Source organism: Asterias rubens, chromosome 8 (assembly GCF_902459465.1).
Source record: "Asterias rubens chromosome 8, eAstRub1.3, whole genome shotgun sequence".
Classification (NCBI taxonomy): domain Eukaryota; kingdom Metazoa; phylum Echinodermata; class Asteroidea; order Forcipulatida; family Asteriidae; genus Asterias; species Asterias rubens.
The window spans coordinates 13,754,094-13,769,150 of record NC_047069.1 but is presented as its reverse complement, the minus strand read 5'-3'; the positions used below and the strand labels follow the sequence as shown (position 1 = coordinate 13,769,150).

The following is a 15,057-nucleotide window of genomic DNA, read 5'->3' as shown; positions in this document are numbered from 1 at the left end:
CTATCTGTTAAGGGAAGGTATATGTTTGGTTTCAAACTTTCTGCACATTTAACTGAGTAATAGTAATGAAAAATCGTTTAAATATTTGTATAAACAATAAAAAAAAAACAGTAAAATATTGATCAGAACAATTTGCAAGTTTATGAATTAATGAACCCCACTTGAACTCGACCAACAATCTGGCATAAGTAATCACAACATAAGGTAAAACTGAAAGCTTTTCATGATTTTCGAAGTGTATGCATTTTGGATATTAGAGATCACAACTTCTCTCATCACCCTTTCCCAAAAAAGATTTCACTTGTGTACCAGTTTCCTCTAAAAAATACTCCTAGCACAACTTCCTTAAAAATGTGGAATAACCCTGTTGTGAAAGGCATTGTCCATAAGCAAAACCCAACATTTTGAACGGCACCTAGATAAAGACTAGATGGCACAGAAGTAGGCCTGCGAAGCCCCTAACAGTTACATTTTCTCTTTCCGATCTCACTGCTTATTCTTTCAGCAATTCCACAAACTTATCCCATGAATTTATAGAGCAGTTGACTCATCGACTGTAGCAGGCTCGTTGACGGTAACGGATACCTGGACAGTATCAGACTCATCCACAGTAGCATAACTATTCTCAATCCCGTCACCCTGGAATGTCGGATTTACCTCACCCTTAGCCGTGCTACTCTTCCTCTGTCCATACCCCTCCATGTCTGAGTAGTGAATCTTAAAAAGTTCTTTGGTTCCATACGGGACAAACTTAGAGTAGTGCCAAGCACCCAGGAACACGGAGAGTATCAGCATGGCAAGTATTATTGCTAGGGAGAGCCGTGGGCCCACTGTGCTGTACATCTGACCCATGTAGATTGGGCCGATGATACGAGCAAGGCTACCGGCTGCTGTGAGGTAGCCCATCATTTTACCCTGGAGAAAAGACAAAAATCAACAAATAGAATCAAAATGAATCGTCGGAATCAAAATCCAGCAAGCTCCAAATCACAATATTGACCAGGGTAAGACTGTTTAGGGTTAGATTATGTCACACTTGAAGTTATAGACTCACAAAACTGTATGGCATCACAATAAATTAAAATTTGACATTACAGTTTTAAAAGTGTGCATACAAGTATTTATCACACAGTGACAAAAATAGTAAACAAAATTATTGCACAATATTTAAATATCAACTCTTTACACACCGTTTAAAGGCACTGGACACTGGTAATTTGTCAAAATAATTGTTAGCATAAAAACTTACTTGGTAACAAGCAACGGAGAGCTGTTGATAGTATTAAACATTGTGAATAAAGGGCTTGCTCTGAAGTAACATAGTTTTTCGAGAAAGAAGTAAAAACATTTGAATTTAATTTTGAGACCTCAGAATTAGATTTTGAGTTCCAGATATCAAGCATCTGAAAGCACACAACTTCGTGTGACAAGTGTGTTTTTTCTTTCTTTACTATCTCGCATTTTCAACGACCAATGAGTTCACATTTTCACAGGTTTGTTATTTTATGCATATGTTGAGAAACACCAAGTGAGAAGACTGGTCTTTGACAATTACCAATAATGTCCAGTACCTCTAATGCCAAACATAGTTTCCCAAAATCTGACTCACCTGATTGCTTGTTCCAAGTACTTTGGAGTAGATCGTAGACGCCATGATGAAACAGAACCCATAAGACACCCCCATAGCCAGCAAGAACCCTATCAAGTACTGTGAGATGTAGATACGTGGAACGTAACAACACCATTCATACAGCTCCCAGCATACCCCATAGGTTAGATTACCACCGCCTACCCCTGTGGGTCCGCTGAAGATCCCCACGGCCTGGTTGGCCGGGTTGGTCAATGCGCTGACAGGGTCCGAGTCCCCGCAGACCTCGGGCCAAGGGCTTACCCCACCAAGGAACTCATCAAATAGATCTAATAAAGAGAAAAGTGTTTGGTTATTAAGTTGAAGTTTTATCCAAACCTGGACCAATTTCAAAAAATAACAGTAATGATAGTAACCAATTAAAGACATAATTTAAGGGTCCATTTAATTTATAATCATTGACAATAATAATAATGATAAACCATTCTTATATAGCGCATACCACCGTGAAGTCCTTATGCCCTGTAAGTATTTTTCCTACAAGGTGTGGAGCTACATGTACGAGTTGAAGTATGAGACCTATTCCTTCGCAAACCCCTTAACCCCTTCTCTTAATGATAGGAGTGCACTGGTATCTTTAAAGTGCATTACACATCACACAGGACCTACAGCTTTACGTCCCATCCCTAGGACGCAGAAACAATGGTTAAGTGTCCTGCTTAAGGACACGTGTCATGACTGGGACTCTAACCCACACTCTGCTGATCAGAACCACCACCCTTATCCGTTCAACCACAACGTGCCATTCCCTTTTTTTTCTTTTTCTTTTTTTCTTTCTTTTTTTTGTTGGGGGGGGGGGGCATTCTCACTTGGAAGGAAAGAGGTGGGGGGCAAAGGTTCTGAGTGGGGGCCCCCAACTCCCCCTACCCCTCTGGTTACACCAACCGTTGGGGGTAGGAGGCCCAAGATGGCTTCACCACGGTGTCTTTCTTTTATACCTTGATCTTGTCCTTCTGAAATGTCCTGCAGTGGTATATCTCCCCATGGTATCATGACAAATATTCCAATAGTAGCAATGACATATCCCAACATGAAGATTGCTCTCTCACTCATTAACCTGGAGAAAAAAAAGTTTAAGGTATATCAGTTTTGATTGGTGTTTGTCATTGTAATGCTACTTTGAGCATATACAATTTTGAAAGAAACATATTGAATAAGGTAGGCCTACTATTTTAAAAGAATACAGATAGTTGTATTCCATTGGCAACTGAAACTATAAAATCACAAAACAACTCATATAAGAACATACACAGTGGCCTATAAAAGTTAACCACCTAATTTGCCATCATGAAGATGCCTCGCTTGCTCATTAACTTAGAAAATATTAAGTTATAGGTTATCAGTCATTGATCGGGTTTTTATGTTCTTATGTTTATGAACCTAGAAAATATTAAGTTAAAGTTACAGTCATTGATTGTTTTGTTTTTTCCAATGTAATCCAAACTGTACGTAAATATAATTAAGATACTGAATTCATGTGCATCAATTTTAAAAGAAACATATTGAATAAGATACAAGTTGTAGGCCTTCATTTTGTGGGAGATGGGGGCAAGTGTCATGACTGGGATGCGAACTCATACCCTGATGACTAAATCACCAGAGCTTGAGTCCAGTGCACTAAAACGCTAGGCACTGAATTAGATTATTATATTAATTTTATTATTGTTAGATTATAATAAAAGTTAAACTACTAAATATACAGAAAATACAGTAAATCGTACAATTAAACAGTTACATACAATTGTGAACTTAAAAAGTTATCACATTTCAAAAGTTTTATAACTACAAACTATGTCCCTTTCCAGCGGGGAGAAAATTGTTAATTACCGACTGATTACAGAATTAAGCAGATAGATTGAGTTAGGAACAAATGATGTTAACAAAGAAGTGAGTTTTTTTGTGGTTGGCAGGGTCTCATACCAGAGCATTTAAAAACAAGTAATTAAACAACGTGCTGGTCAGGTCCTTTATTTTAGAATTTAACCTGGCATAATGGAATTTAATTAAGCAATATTAAGCAACAGAGTCCAGCATGCTCCTGAAGACAATCAGAGAAAGAGATTTTCACATGGTGTTATCGCGAACCTGTCTTAGTAATACTCCAACCATGCAAAGTTTCAAATCCTACTAAGAAAGCATTTGGCTTTTAAATATGCATTCATTCATTTGTACAAGATTTATTTCCATAGCACAGAAAGACAAACATACTGAGGTGCATGCTTGAAATACACAATTGTATGAACTAACAAAAGAGGCATACAAAAAAGGGCAAAAAAACAAACAAGAACTTGAAGAAGAAACTGATGTGTGGGAAAATCCCCCCAAAAAGGAGCATGAGGAGGGAAGCCTTAGCCTACCGGACAGAAAGAAAGACAAACAAGCAGACAAGAAAACATACAAAAAGGAGCACAAAAAAAATAAACGATTGTGTAGATTAGGGGTTGGTAAAAAGAGGGAAAAAAACAAGAAAGAAAATATTTTAGTGAGAATAAATGAAATAATGTACTTCTTTCGAACCCTATAACCAAGGACGTCAAGTTTTAAACCTATGATAGGAATGACTCACTTTTTCAATGGTTTAAGAAGGAGGACAACGACGATGAACTGACATGCGACTGAGGCGAGTAAGATGCCTTGATATAAGATGGCGTCTTCTTGGTTCAGACCGTACATGTCCATTACCAGAGCAGTTCCAACACTAAAGAAAACAATTTAAATGAAAATAAAAAAAAAAACATGAGTGTTCATTAAAATAGGTACTCCAAAAATAAATCCTCAGAAGGAGAACAGACTTAATAAACAAGCTTTTAATAACTGAGTAGGTTTACATACACATACATAATTTTATAATATATCGCTTGTTCACAGATGTAAACAATGTACAAAACAGTTACATGTACAAATACAAAGGCAATGGAACAGAATATAACAAAACATTTGATTATGCAAAAAGATGAGATTTTTAACAATTTCATGAAGATGATGGGAGATGGTGCCTCCCTAATGGGGTGGTAAGGAAGAGGGAAAAACATTCCACACTCATGGCCCTGCAACAGAGAAGGAATTTTTACCAAAAGTGGTGTGATCAGTATGGGATCTGGAGGCACGATCATGAATATTTCAATGCAATCAGACAGATTTTGAGAAGCCAAATAAGATAGATAGATAATACATTTATTTCAATGTTGCAGTGATTAAATACATGAAAATAAAGGTACATGAAAACAAATATATAAGGCGTACAAGGAAAGTAGTATTAACACCAACAAATTTACACAGGGGCCTGATAAATTATCACAAAACAGGACAACATTTAGGCCTGGGTTAAAGGAAGAGCTTTTGTAGATCATGGGTTGGTAAACCTGTAACCAATGTTCATTCATTCATTCATTAATGGTTTATTCATCAAAAAACAAAATTCCCACGGCGACCAGAGGTCCAATTACAGGAAAATATACAGAGATTAAAAATTAGAAAAAGTTACACTATGTAGCCGGTTTGGGAAAGCCCAAATACGTTTTTCATTACACATTTAGTGTCAATATCATTACAGACCAATCACCGTCACCACCCTCCAAATACGAATGACTATGAAACCTGATTAAACAGTGTATACACAAATAAATGAATGGTCTCTCATGAGTTTATTCCAATGAAATCATTTCAAGAAATAATAATAATAATATATTTTTTTTTTAGAGGATTGACTTTGTACTTACGTATCCAGTGCACTGAATATGAATGATGTGACACAGAACAGGATATTAATGACGATGACAGCGACAATGTCAAGTTTGGCGCCACTGTCATCCTCGAAGTATGAAGAGCCACTGCTATCACTGGATGTGCTGCCTCGTTTCTCACCTGCAATGACATAATCATGAGATTGGGTCAAATTAACACTAGCTTAAGGAGCTTTTTTAAAAGTCTGAATGGTAGAAGCGTTCTGATTCAACCTCGCTCCAAGGGGTGATCGATCTCACCGTACCATTTTTTCCCAGTATGCCTTGCTCGATCATAACCCCTGGAATTGGCAAAATTTAAATGTCCTATATGCTAGCACATTTAAATGAGCCATAAATGAGCGTACATATTCATTATTCAATCTAAAAAAGGCGTGATCAACACAAAACAAATTTAAAACTACGCGCGCACGCACTTGACATCTAATGCATAACCAATTTCCTGAGCCAATCAGCGTTGTTTCCCAGTTCATGCCTCCCAGGGGTTAGTGGATTGGATGGGATGAATGTTCAAGTGAGTGTTCATTGCTTGTTCTGCTCATGAAGCTTTCTGAAGGACCACCGGAACATTCTATAAAAACGTTCAAAATACTAATGTTTTGAGGTTGAACAAAGAAAAATTGGCTACAGCGGGATTTGAACTAACGACCTCTGGATTAATATGTCAGCGCTCCACCAAATGAGCTATCTATTTTTATAACACCCCTTGCAAGTATTCTGCCTGCTCATTGGTTTAGAGCGCGTCACATGACATGTCTTAGTTTTGCTAGACGACGGCCGTGTGATAGTGCGTCGGTTTGCCATGCGCTAGTCCAAAGACTAGCACACGGCGTGCAGTACCCAGACGTCCGTTGCGTGTACGAGGATGATAAATTAATAGTCTGTAACCATTTCGGATTGCACGACACTACATGCAGCACAGTAAAAGTGTTTGCAATCTGTATTCGCGTCGTCCGTGGATTGTAGCATTCAGGTCTGTAACTTAATAATAAAAGTACAGTATTTAGAAATGTTTGGGGTGTTATTAAACAAATATTGACTGCTTTTACTCGTGCAATGGTTAAAAACTATGACTCCCTCGGTGATCCCCGTAGCGTTCTATTTTCCCCTCGGGAAAATAGAACGCTCCGGGGGATCACCTCGGGGGTCATAGTTTTAACCATAGCACTCAAAGCAGTCAATATTTGTATACTATGTTGGTGGTCTCCCTACTTTGTCATTATCTTTGTTTGGGTGTGCCATCAGTCAAATAAAGCCACAATGGTTATAGCATGTTTTCTTTGCTTTACATTGGCTATGGTTTTTTGGTATTTTTTTTTGTTTTTTTAGAGTTGTTACGTAACACAGAGCCTACAGCCAAATATGCTTAAAGGCAGTGGACACTATTGGTAATTATTCAAAATAATGATTAGCATAAAACTTACTTGGTAACAAGTAATGGGGAGAGGTTGATAGTATAAAACATTGTGAGAAATGGCTCCCTCTGAATTGACGTAGTTTTCGAGATAGAAGTAATTTTCCACGAATTTGATTTCGAGACCTCAGATTTAGAATTTGAGGTCTCAAAATTATCTCGCAACTTCAATGACCAATTGAGCTCAAATTTTCACAGGTTTGTTTTTGTATGCATATGTTGAGATACACCAAGTGAGAAGACTGGTCTTTGAAAACTACCAATAGTGTTCAGTGTCTCTAACTTAAGACAGGGATTGAGAATCAGAGAAAGTAACTTACCATCAGTATTGTGGTTATCATCTTTCATTCCATCCACACCCTTCTCAATCTTAGCTCCATCCTTTCCATTCTCCAAGACGTCGGCTGCTACACTGCCTTTCCTTAACTTCTCTTGTTCCTTTAGCATCCTATCAGCTACAGGTGCATCCTTAATGTAAGAACAATAACTAGCTATTGAATGTTTTGACATCACATAAACTAGGTGTTCAGTTTTTGTAAACAGCAGGTAAATATTAAAAAATAAAGCAAAATATACAAATATGCACATACAAAAAAACAAATTAAATTATATTAAATTAAATTAAAAGAAGTAAAAATCTCATTAGTACAAATCTTTAAATTCTTCAAGAACCTCTTGTTTTGAATAATTGTATGACACAATGATTTTGCTGCATGAAACATACATCAGTGCAAGGGTAATAATAAACGAACAGTTGTGTTGTCTATATTGGGTTTTTTCCCCCTTTAAAATGATAAGCTCAACCCGGATTTTAACCCTTGTTTTTCAACAACAGAACATGAGAATGCCTAAGAATGCCAGCCTCTGATACTTTATATTATATTTCAGGTCTATTTATTATCAACACATTCAATTGAAACAGGTGGCCAAATTGCTTCAATGTACAAAGTTAAAATATCAAACATTGCATTAAAATACTAAAATTACAAAAATACAACAAACAACAGAGACAAGTGGCTTTAGAAATATACACTAAATTGAAAAGAATTCAATTTTTTGACTAGAAAAATACAAACAAGGAGCGAGCAAGAAGGTTATTGTTGAAAACCACAACCAGGCCCAACTTTCTCATTCGTGAGTTTTGATAGAGCAGGTGTTGTGGAATATTTGTATCTGTCTGTCAAAAGGGAGCAATTTACACTTGGGTGTACAGATTATTATTTTTTTAAGTCAAAAAAGAAACATTCCACCTTGTTTTCCTCAAAATTGTTCAAAAGGACCCCTTGTCGAACATCACACAAAACAAAAGCTCAACACTTGCTCTAAACAATCGAATGAGGGCGGTATATTTGTGGTTTGTGGTTTTTAAGTTATGACTGTTTGTAAAAGTCCAATTTGACATGTTTTTGATGGTCCCTAGCGACTGCCTTGTGCACCAAAGAGTAACGGAAGCTTGTGCATTGGACCTGGGAACTCTTGCACTGTTCATTTATAATGAACACAGACAGACCAGACTGACTTACGTAGAATTTGATGGCAATCAGAGCAATGTTGACAATTCCAATAACTGCACTGAATAGGACTGGCACGGAGTACATATTAAGAAAGGACCAGCCGGGATAACCAATGGTGGCAAACGCTGTCTGCAACACTGAGAAAAGAATTTATAATAATTTAATTTATTTATTTATTTCGTATTTACCCTGAGGAGACCCCTTAACAAAACAGTTTTTCAGAGGTGCCAAGCAGCTACAAACAAACAGTAGAATTTAACAATTTAATGACTAGGAACATTAAAAAGAATAATGTAAAAAGATAATAACAGTCAAGTTAAGGTAGAGGACAAATATATAGAGTGAAAACAACAACACAAACTAAATTTCACAAATATGTCTGATAAAGACTTAAATAACTTAAGTAAATAGAATATTGTGTTATTTACTTGAAACCCAGTGACCAACAGTTATTCCTCAAATTTATATTATGTAAGCATTGGTATATGGGGACTCCTTGGTTAAGGGGGCAGAGTGGTTTATTTGCCTCAAAATATCACTCAGATAAAAAAAGTACAAATTTCTAATACTGAGTATTACATTTCTCTGGCCAGTTTGTTTTCTTTTGCTTGTGTCCAAATTGTCACCACTATTTTGCCAGATTTTGGCAGCCTCCAGGCAATCTTTGGAGATTTAATTTTGTCAACATCAAATATTGATTTCTGATAAATGACAGCACTTCAGACAAAACAATGTTACATGATGTTCACTACCATTACCATCTAAACAAACAAGGATACAAAATCTGCACATTTTGGGGGGGCTCATTACCAGTTTATAACCTTGGCTTAAAGGGTGAAACAATTGTCTCAATGCAGATAACTTACATGGTCCAGCAATATAGCCAATGGAGATGCATGCACTCATAAGAGCTACAGCGTCCGTGCGTTCACGGACTGTAGTTGCTGAAGCCACATAGGTACGACCAAGAGCAACATCCCCTGTAAAAAAAAAAAAAAAAAAGTTGTAATAGTCAGTCGTACTAGTATTATAAACAACTATTTATAGTTGTTATGACAATCGATATTCAATTCTACAGGTGAAACTGCAACGAGTTCAGTGTAATTTTCCCTTATAAAAAAAATTTCACATTTTATATGGCCCCCTAATTATTATGTACACATTCTCTGATAGATTTCATTAGGCTGACAGTATAGTTTAGCAAGTTTTAGGCTACATTATGCTGTTTGCACATATTTATGTTCTAACATCCCTGTTTATAACCCTAACCATAACCCTCACTCTCACCCTAACCCTAACCCTAGTGTACTGTGTTTTTGGCGTGTCATGGCCGAGCGGTTAAGAGCTCTGGATTCAATCTCTGGTGTTTCACCAGCAGGGTGTTGGTTTGAATCTCGGTCGTGACACTTGCTACATAGAATTGGGGAGGTAGTGCTTTCTGCTCTACCAGCCAGGCTTCGGACTGATGATACCCAAGCTTACATACATATGGACTGTAAAGGGGGTAACCCTGTTTCAGCCCTAGGAGTAGGTGGCAACAGACTCTGGATCAAAATAATTTTAGCCAACACCTCAGACATGGGATTGTCCTAAAACAGATTGTCAGGACTTAGAGCAGTCACTGTTATACCATGGAGGAATAAGTACCCTGTGTTTGTAAATCATATCGACTCCCATGTATACCCTCCAAGCCTTGATTTTATAATTACATTGGTTCGAGTGGAAGCAAAACCAACTTGATTCACCATGATAAAAGCTGCTTTCAATATTCTATCGATATGTTAAACATAAGACTCACCAGCCCCAAGACCGATAAAGAAACGTCCAGCCAACACGACCCATCGGCCGTTAGTCGGGACAAAGTCTGCCAGAAAGTAGACCATGTTACCGATGAAAGTCAGCCCTGCGGAGTAGATCAGCGCCATCTTGACTGACTTGAAGTAGTCTGCCCACCAGCCGAAGACCAGTGAGCCGATGCACTGGGCCAGGCCGAATGAAGCCACTGTGAATCCAAGGAAGTTAGTCGTGCTTGTTGAGTCTACCTTGAATAGGGAAAGGGCAAGACAGGTTGATTAGGTACACAATCAATCAATCAAGAAATCATCAGGGAAAACATATTATTTCAATCTGAAAACATTAACCAGACTGAAAAGCAAGAGTCGCATCCCCTGAATGTGATTCCTCTACTAACAATTCCCAGGGTATATCGTAAACTTGGGTGTGATCCCTGATTATACAGCAGTTTAAAGCAATACAACAGGTATTGCTTCTGACTGGGGTAACCTGCATAAAGATATTGCCAAAATAAGTAGACTGCTAACACTAGGGCTAAATAGCTTTGGTTACTCCAAAGGTCACAGGTTCAGTTCCCTCCCAGTAAATATTTTTTGGTTCAATTAAAAACCATTTGTAAAAAAAAAAAAATGAAAAATATCTTGTTCTTTTAAATTTAAAAAATTCTCAACAGGGTGAAAGTTATCAATGAAAATCAATATTTACTTTTAGTAAAGGCATTTTAAATGGGGAGGATTTGAAATGATAAGATACATGTTTGAGATTAAAACTAAATTCATTTCTGAGCTCTTCTGTGTTTAAGAATTAAACATAACTTACTTCTTGTAAATATGGCCAGACAGAGGGCAGGATCAGCGAAAAACCTGTTGGTTTAAACAAAATACAACTGTAATTAATTCCCTGTAGAGGGAACATGAGTAAAAACAGGAAACAAGTTTTTCTAAAAGAAATACAATTTAAAAAATTCAAGCTTTCATGGGAGTGAGACTAAGAGCAGTCATGGATTGCAATTTAATTCAATTCAATGTTATCATTTATTTCCATACTCAACATTACATAACATAAATGCAAAAAGCCAAATATTGTGCAGGCACGATCCTATAAAACCAAGGCTTGTAGTGGATCAAATAATTGAAATTTAAAAACTCACCAGTTCCTGAGAGGAAGACGCAAAGATACACAATGTAAATAGAGACCCATCTTGAATCATACTCATCAGACGTCTCACCGGTTTCCTTCAATGTAACTTCTCTGAAAAAGTCAAGATATTACAGTTTTATGAATATGTAATAGATGTGTGTTTTCACGAATATTGGGCAATAATAAAGTTGCGGTACCCGCTGCCAAAACATAGGATTCGAACTGCCTCTAGCTACCGGGCAACCTCAGTAGTTGGTAAGACACTGCTCTAAAGTTGCAAGGGTCGTGGGTTCGACTCCCACCCAAGGAACATGCCTTTGACATTTTTGGGGTCGTGGGTCGTGGGTTCGAATCCCACCCAAGGGACATGCCTTTGACATTTTTGGGGTCGTGGGTCGTGGGTTCGAATCCCACCCAAGGAACATGCTTTTGACATTTTTGGGGTCGTGGGTCGTGGGTTCGAATCCCACCCAAGGAACATGCCTTTGACATTTTTGGGGTCGTGGGTTCGAATCCCACCCAAGGAACATGCCTTTGACATTTTTGGGGTCGTGGGTTCGAATCCCACCCAAGGAACATGCCTTTGACATTTTTGGGGTCGTGGGTTGTGGGTTCGAATCCCACCCGAGTAACATACCTGTAATATTTTTTCCACAGGACTCGGAAAAAGTACTGAGAATACAGTGCTAACACATATCAGTGTATGGGTAAACACCAAAATTAAAACAACAAAGTAAAAAAAAAAAACTTATGACAGCAGTAACAAGTTCAATATTTTGATTCTATTTTACTATTTCTCTTTCTGAATCTTTTCTTGTGAACAAAAGTCTGGCCCAAAGAAAAGTATGAGCAACAAGAACTAGTAGTCTTGCCCAACAAATGTGAGCCCTGGCATTACAGTCTTCAATATTTTGTCATTTACAATTCAGAGATGTTTTGAGGTGCATCAATTGAAATAGACCTTTTAAATGAATAACTCTGCTGTATGGATAAAAACAAAAATACTTACTTGTTCAACTTTCGTCTTTGTCTGAAAAATAAAAAGGATTACAGATGTTAATGGTTTATTAGTGATTAAGGTATCTCTGCTTACTTTTCTAAAATGAAAAAGGAAACAGCTATATTTAAAACTTCTTTCATTTACCAAAACTAAAGTGAGAAAGATTAGTTGAAAAAAAGTTGATTCTGCTAGGGTTGAATTTTGAGGTCGTTATTGCTTTCCATTTTTTTTTTAAATAGGACAAGTCAATTGATCAATTTGAGTAAGGAGGGGTAGGGGATGGGGTCTGGGCCCAATTTCATAAAGCCTGAGAAACTTGCTAAGCACATAAAAGTATTGCTTAACAGAAACAGGACAGTTCTTTTCAGAACTGAGAAGTCTCCCGAACCTCCGATTATCTACTCCACGGCAGTAGAATAAAGCAAGACAGTTCCCTAAGAACAACTCTACCTGGCAAGTAGATACACACATGGTGGTACCGCAAACCAAATATACATTGATACCTCACCATGCAATGCCTCAAATCCTATATTAACAGAAACAGTTTCCCAGCCAAAATTACATAAAGTTTAAAATTAATGTGACTGGTGCTCCACTCAACTCTTAGTAAAGAAATTTGTCTAGCAGTATTTTCTGCTTTACAGCTTTCTGAAATTGGGCCCTGGCTAATGGGTTGGGGTTATACCATGCCTGAGATGTGGCAGAGGGTGCCCCCCAAGTGTTCCCATACTTTCACATACTTCATTTCCTCTCATGCAAAAGCCCCCCCCCCACTCCTCTAAGATCCTCTAAAGAATCACCAATTTGCCCAGGACACAAGGAGGTTGGGTACACCATGCCAACATATCGAGCACCAAATGAATGGGGCAGACCAGGAGGGGAAAAGTGGATGTGTGTGTTTTCAGGTGGGCTGTTTTTGTTTGTTATGGGCCCATTTTTTTAGGGGCTGAATATTAGAATAGTGTGTGGATCAGGGATTGATTAGGATTTGTGTCTGGGATGGGGTTTGGAGTACATTGTGTAAGGGTTCAGGATCAATCAATCAATCAATCAGAAAACTTTTATAAAGCTTCAAAATCCAAGGCCAGCTCAAGACAGTTACATAAAATTAGTTACAATATATACTTGTTACAAAAAAAGTTACATTTGAGGAGTTTCTTCAACAAATAAGTCTTGATAAGTTCTTCAACAAATAAGTTTTGCCTCTAGCTACCGGGTAATCTCGGTAGTTTAGTTGGTAAGACACTGCTCTAGAATTGCAAGGGTCGTGGGTTCGAATCCCACCCGAGTAATATGCCTGTGATATTTTTTTACAGGACTCGGAAAAGTACCCAGTATACAATACTTACACACATTGGTGTACATGTGTGATTGGGTAAAAACCAAAAGTTAATAAGTCTGGAGTAGTCTGAGCATCCTTGATGCGACTTGGAAAAGTGTTCTACTCTTTTGGACCATAGTAGGAGAGTGTGCATTCTGCAAATGACAAGGCTATATGGGTTAAGGATATAGGGTACTCACTTTCTGGTGAGTTTCTTGCCTGATTCTGCATCAATGTCTGCAATTGGTTCTATGTCAGCTGGGGGTGAAGTGTACCCAGGACCTGTATGTGGATCATAATATTCTGCTGCTAAGGTCATATCAGCACCAATCTGCAAGAATATCATTAATATCAAGTAAGAAAACTGCTTTAACACAACAGGTGTGTTGGTATAATCCCTATATGGGGGAGTGCAGGATTATGAAGGGACCGTATAGAAGATCAACAAACAAGACTAGTGAGTAGGGATAAATAATTATAAAAATATGAATATAGGTCAGTAGAGAGAGGGGGAGTTAAGATAGGTGGAGCTTATTTGGGTCGGAGGTATGAAAGGGACGGTATGTATAGACAAATGGTAAGAAAATTGTATGTTCTTTTGCACCGATGTTCAATAAGTCTAACAAAGAGATTCAAGGATCTACACTTTACAGGCTACATTACAGGGCTTGAATTAAGATGAAAATCCACATACTCCTGATGGGGCTTGTAAATTGTAAGTTGTAGCTCAACACTATTAATTTTTTTACAAAATCAGAACAAACAAAAATGAGAAAAAGACCACACTGTACCTCCGTGGTACAACATAGCTGAACTGTTTTGGTTTGAACAAGCAGTAAAGTGTTGTCTACGTATAATTTCAATACCCAACAGGCTAGATAGCCTATCAGACGAATGAGCTCCATGCTGCAGCACGCACACAGGACTATCTCCATACTTCATTTCCCTTATTTAGGTCAAATTATATCCTTACCTGTCTAGAAAGGTCGACCGAATATATACTGAGAGAAACAGGTACTTTAAACTCGAACAAAGTGTCCCCATCTTGTAAAAATGAGTCGTTTTTGAACGGAGGTCTTATTTAGCAATGCTACGGGTAGTCGGGTTGGCTCGTGGTTTCTGTCCCTGCCTTTCACTCTGTGAGACCCCGGTTCGATACCCAGACCATAAGCCTTGCATTGCATTCGGGTTGGGCGTTTCTAAAACTGGAATTTCTTCATTGTCTTCTTTACAAAAAGGTGGTTTGATGTTTCCCTTGGGATGCTTTTCCAACTATACATGCCTATTATTTTCAGTGTCAGATGCTTGCTGAACGCCAATTTAGTTCTTTCAGGAAAGAGAGCGCGAGGGTTCGTGAAATTTAGTTTACAAAAAACCTGGGAGTGACAGTGCGATCAAAACCTGGTCAAGTAAACGCCTCTCTACCATTGGTAGTACCAAGACCAAAGGAGCCAATCTCGACTACATCATTTGATTCCCTAGT

The 15,057-nt window shown here is 37.9% G+C and overlaps 1 protein-coding gene across 1 annotated transcript; it reads right to left on the bottom strand.

The window, feature by feature from the left end:
• Positions 1 to 39: 39 nt before the first annotated feature.
• LOC117293715 (major facilitator superfamily domain-containing protein 8-like) lies at positions 40 to 14,764 on the bottom strand. The gene is made up of 14 exons (XM_033776137.1): positions 14,548 to 14,764; positions 13,775 to 13,905; positions 12,263 to 12,283; positions 11,264 to 11,364; positions 10,933 to 10,976; positions 10,118 to 10,361; positions 9,186 to 9,299; positions 8,329 to 8,456; positions 7,126 to 7,273; positions 5,368 to 5,512; positions 4,215 to 4,346; positions 2,587 to 2,705; positions 1,610 to 1,917; positions 40 to 915 (listed from the first exon to the last, which is right to left on the bottom strand). Exons 2-14 carry the CDS (start codon positions 13,891 to 13,893, stop codon positions 532 to 534), a joined length of 2,007 nt encoding a protein of 668 aa, XP_033632028.1. The 5' UTR covers positions 13,894 to 13,905; positions 14,548 to 14,764; the 3' UTR covers positions 40 to 531.
• Between the last annotated feature and the right edge of the window lie 293 nt (positions 14,765 to 15,057).

What these genes read in the sequence shown, in the direction of transcription:
- LOC117293715 (XM_033776137.1), bottom strand. Translation starts at nt 13,893, where the DNA reads ATGACCTTAGCAGCAGAATATTATGATCCACATACAGGTCCTGGGTAC. An exon ending in GGCAAGAAACTCACCAGAAA is followed by an intron (nt 12,284 to 13,774) that starts GTGAGTACCCTA and finishes TTTATTTTTCAG; the next exon opens with ACAAAGACGAAAGTTGAACA. An exon ending in ATATTCAGTGCACTGGATAC is followed by an intron (nt 4,347 to 5,367) that starts GTAAGTACAAAG and finishes TGTTTTCTTTAG; the next exon opens with TGTTGGAACTGCTCTGGTAA.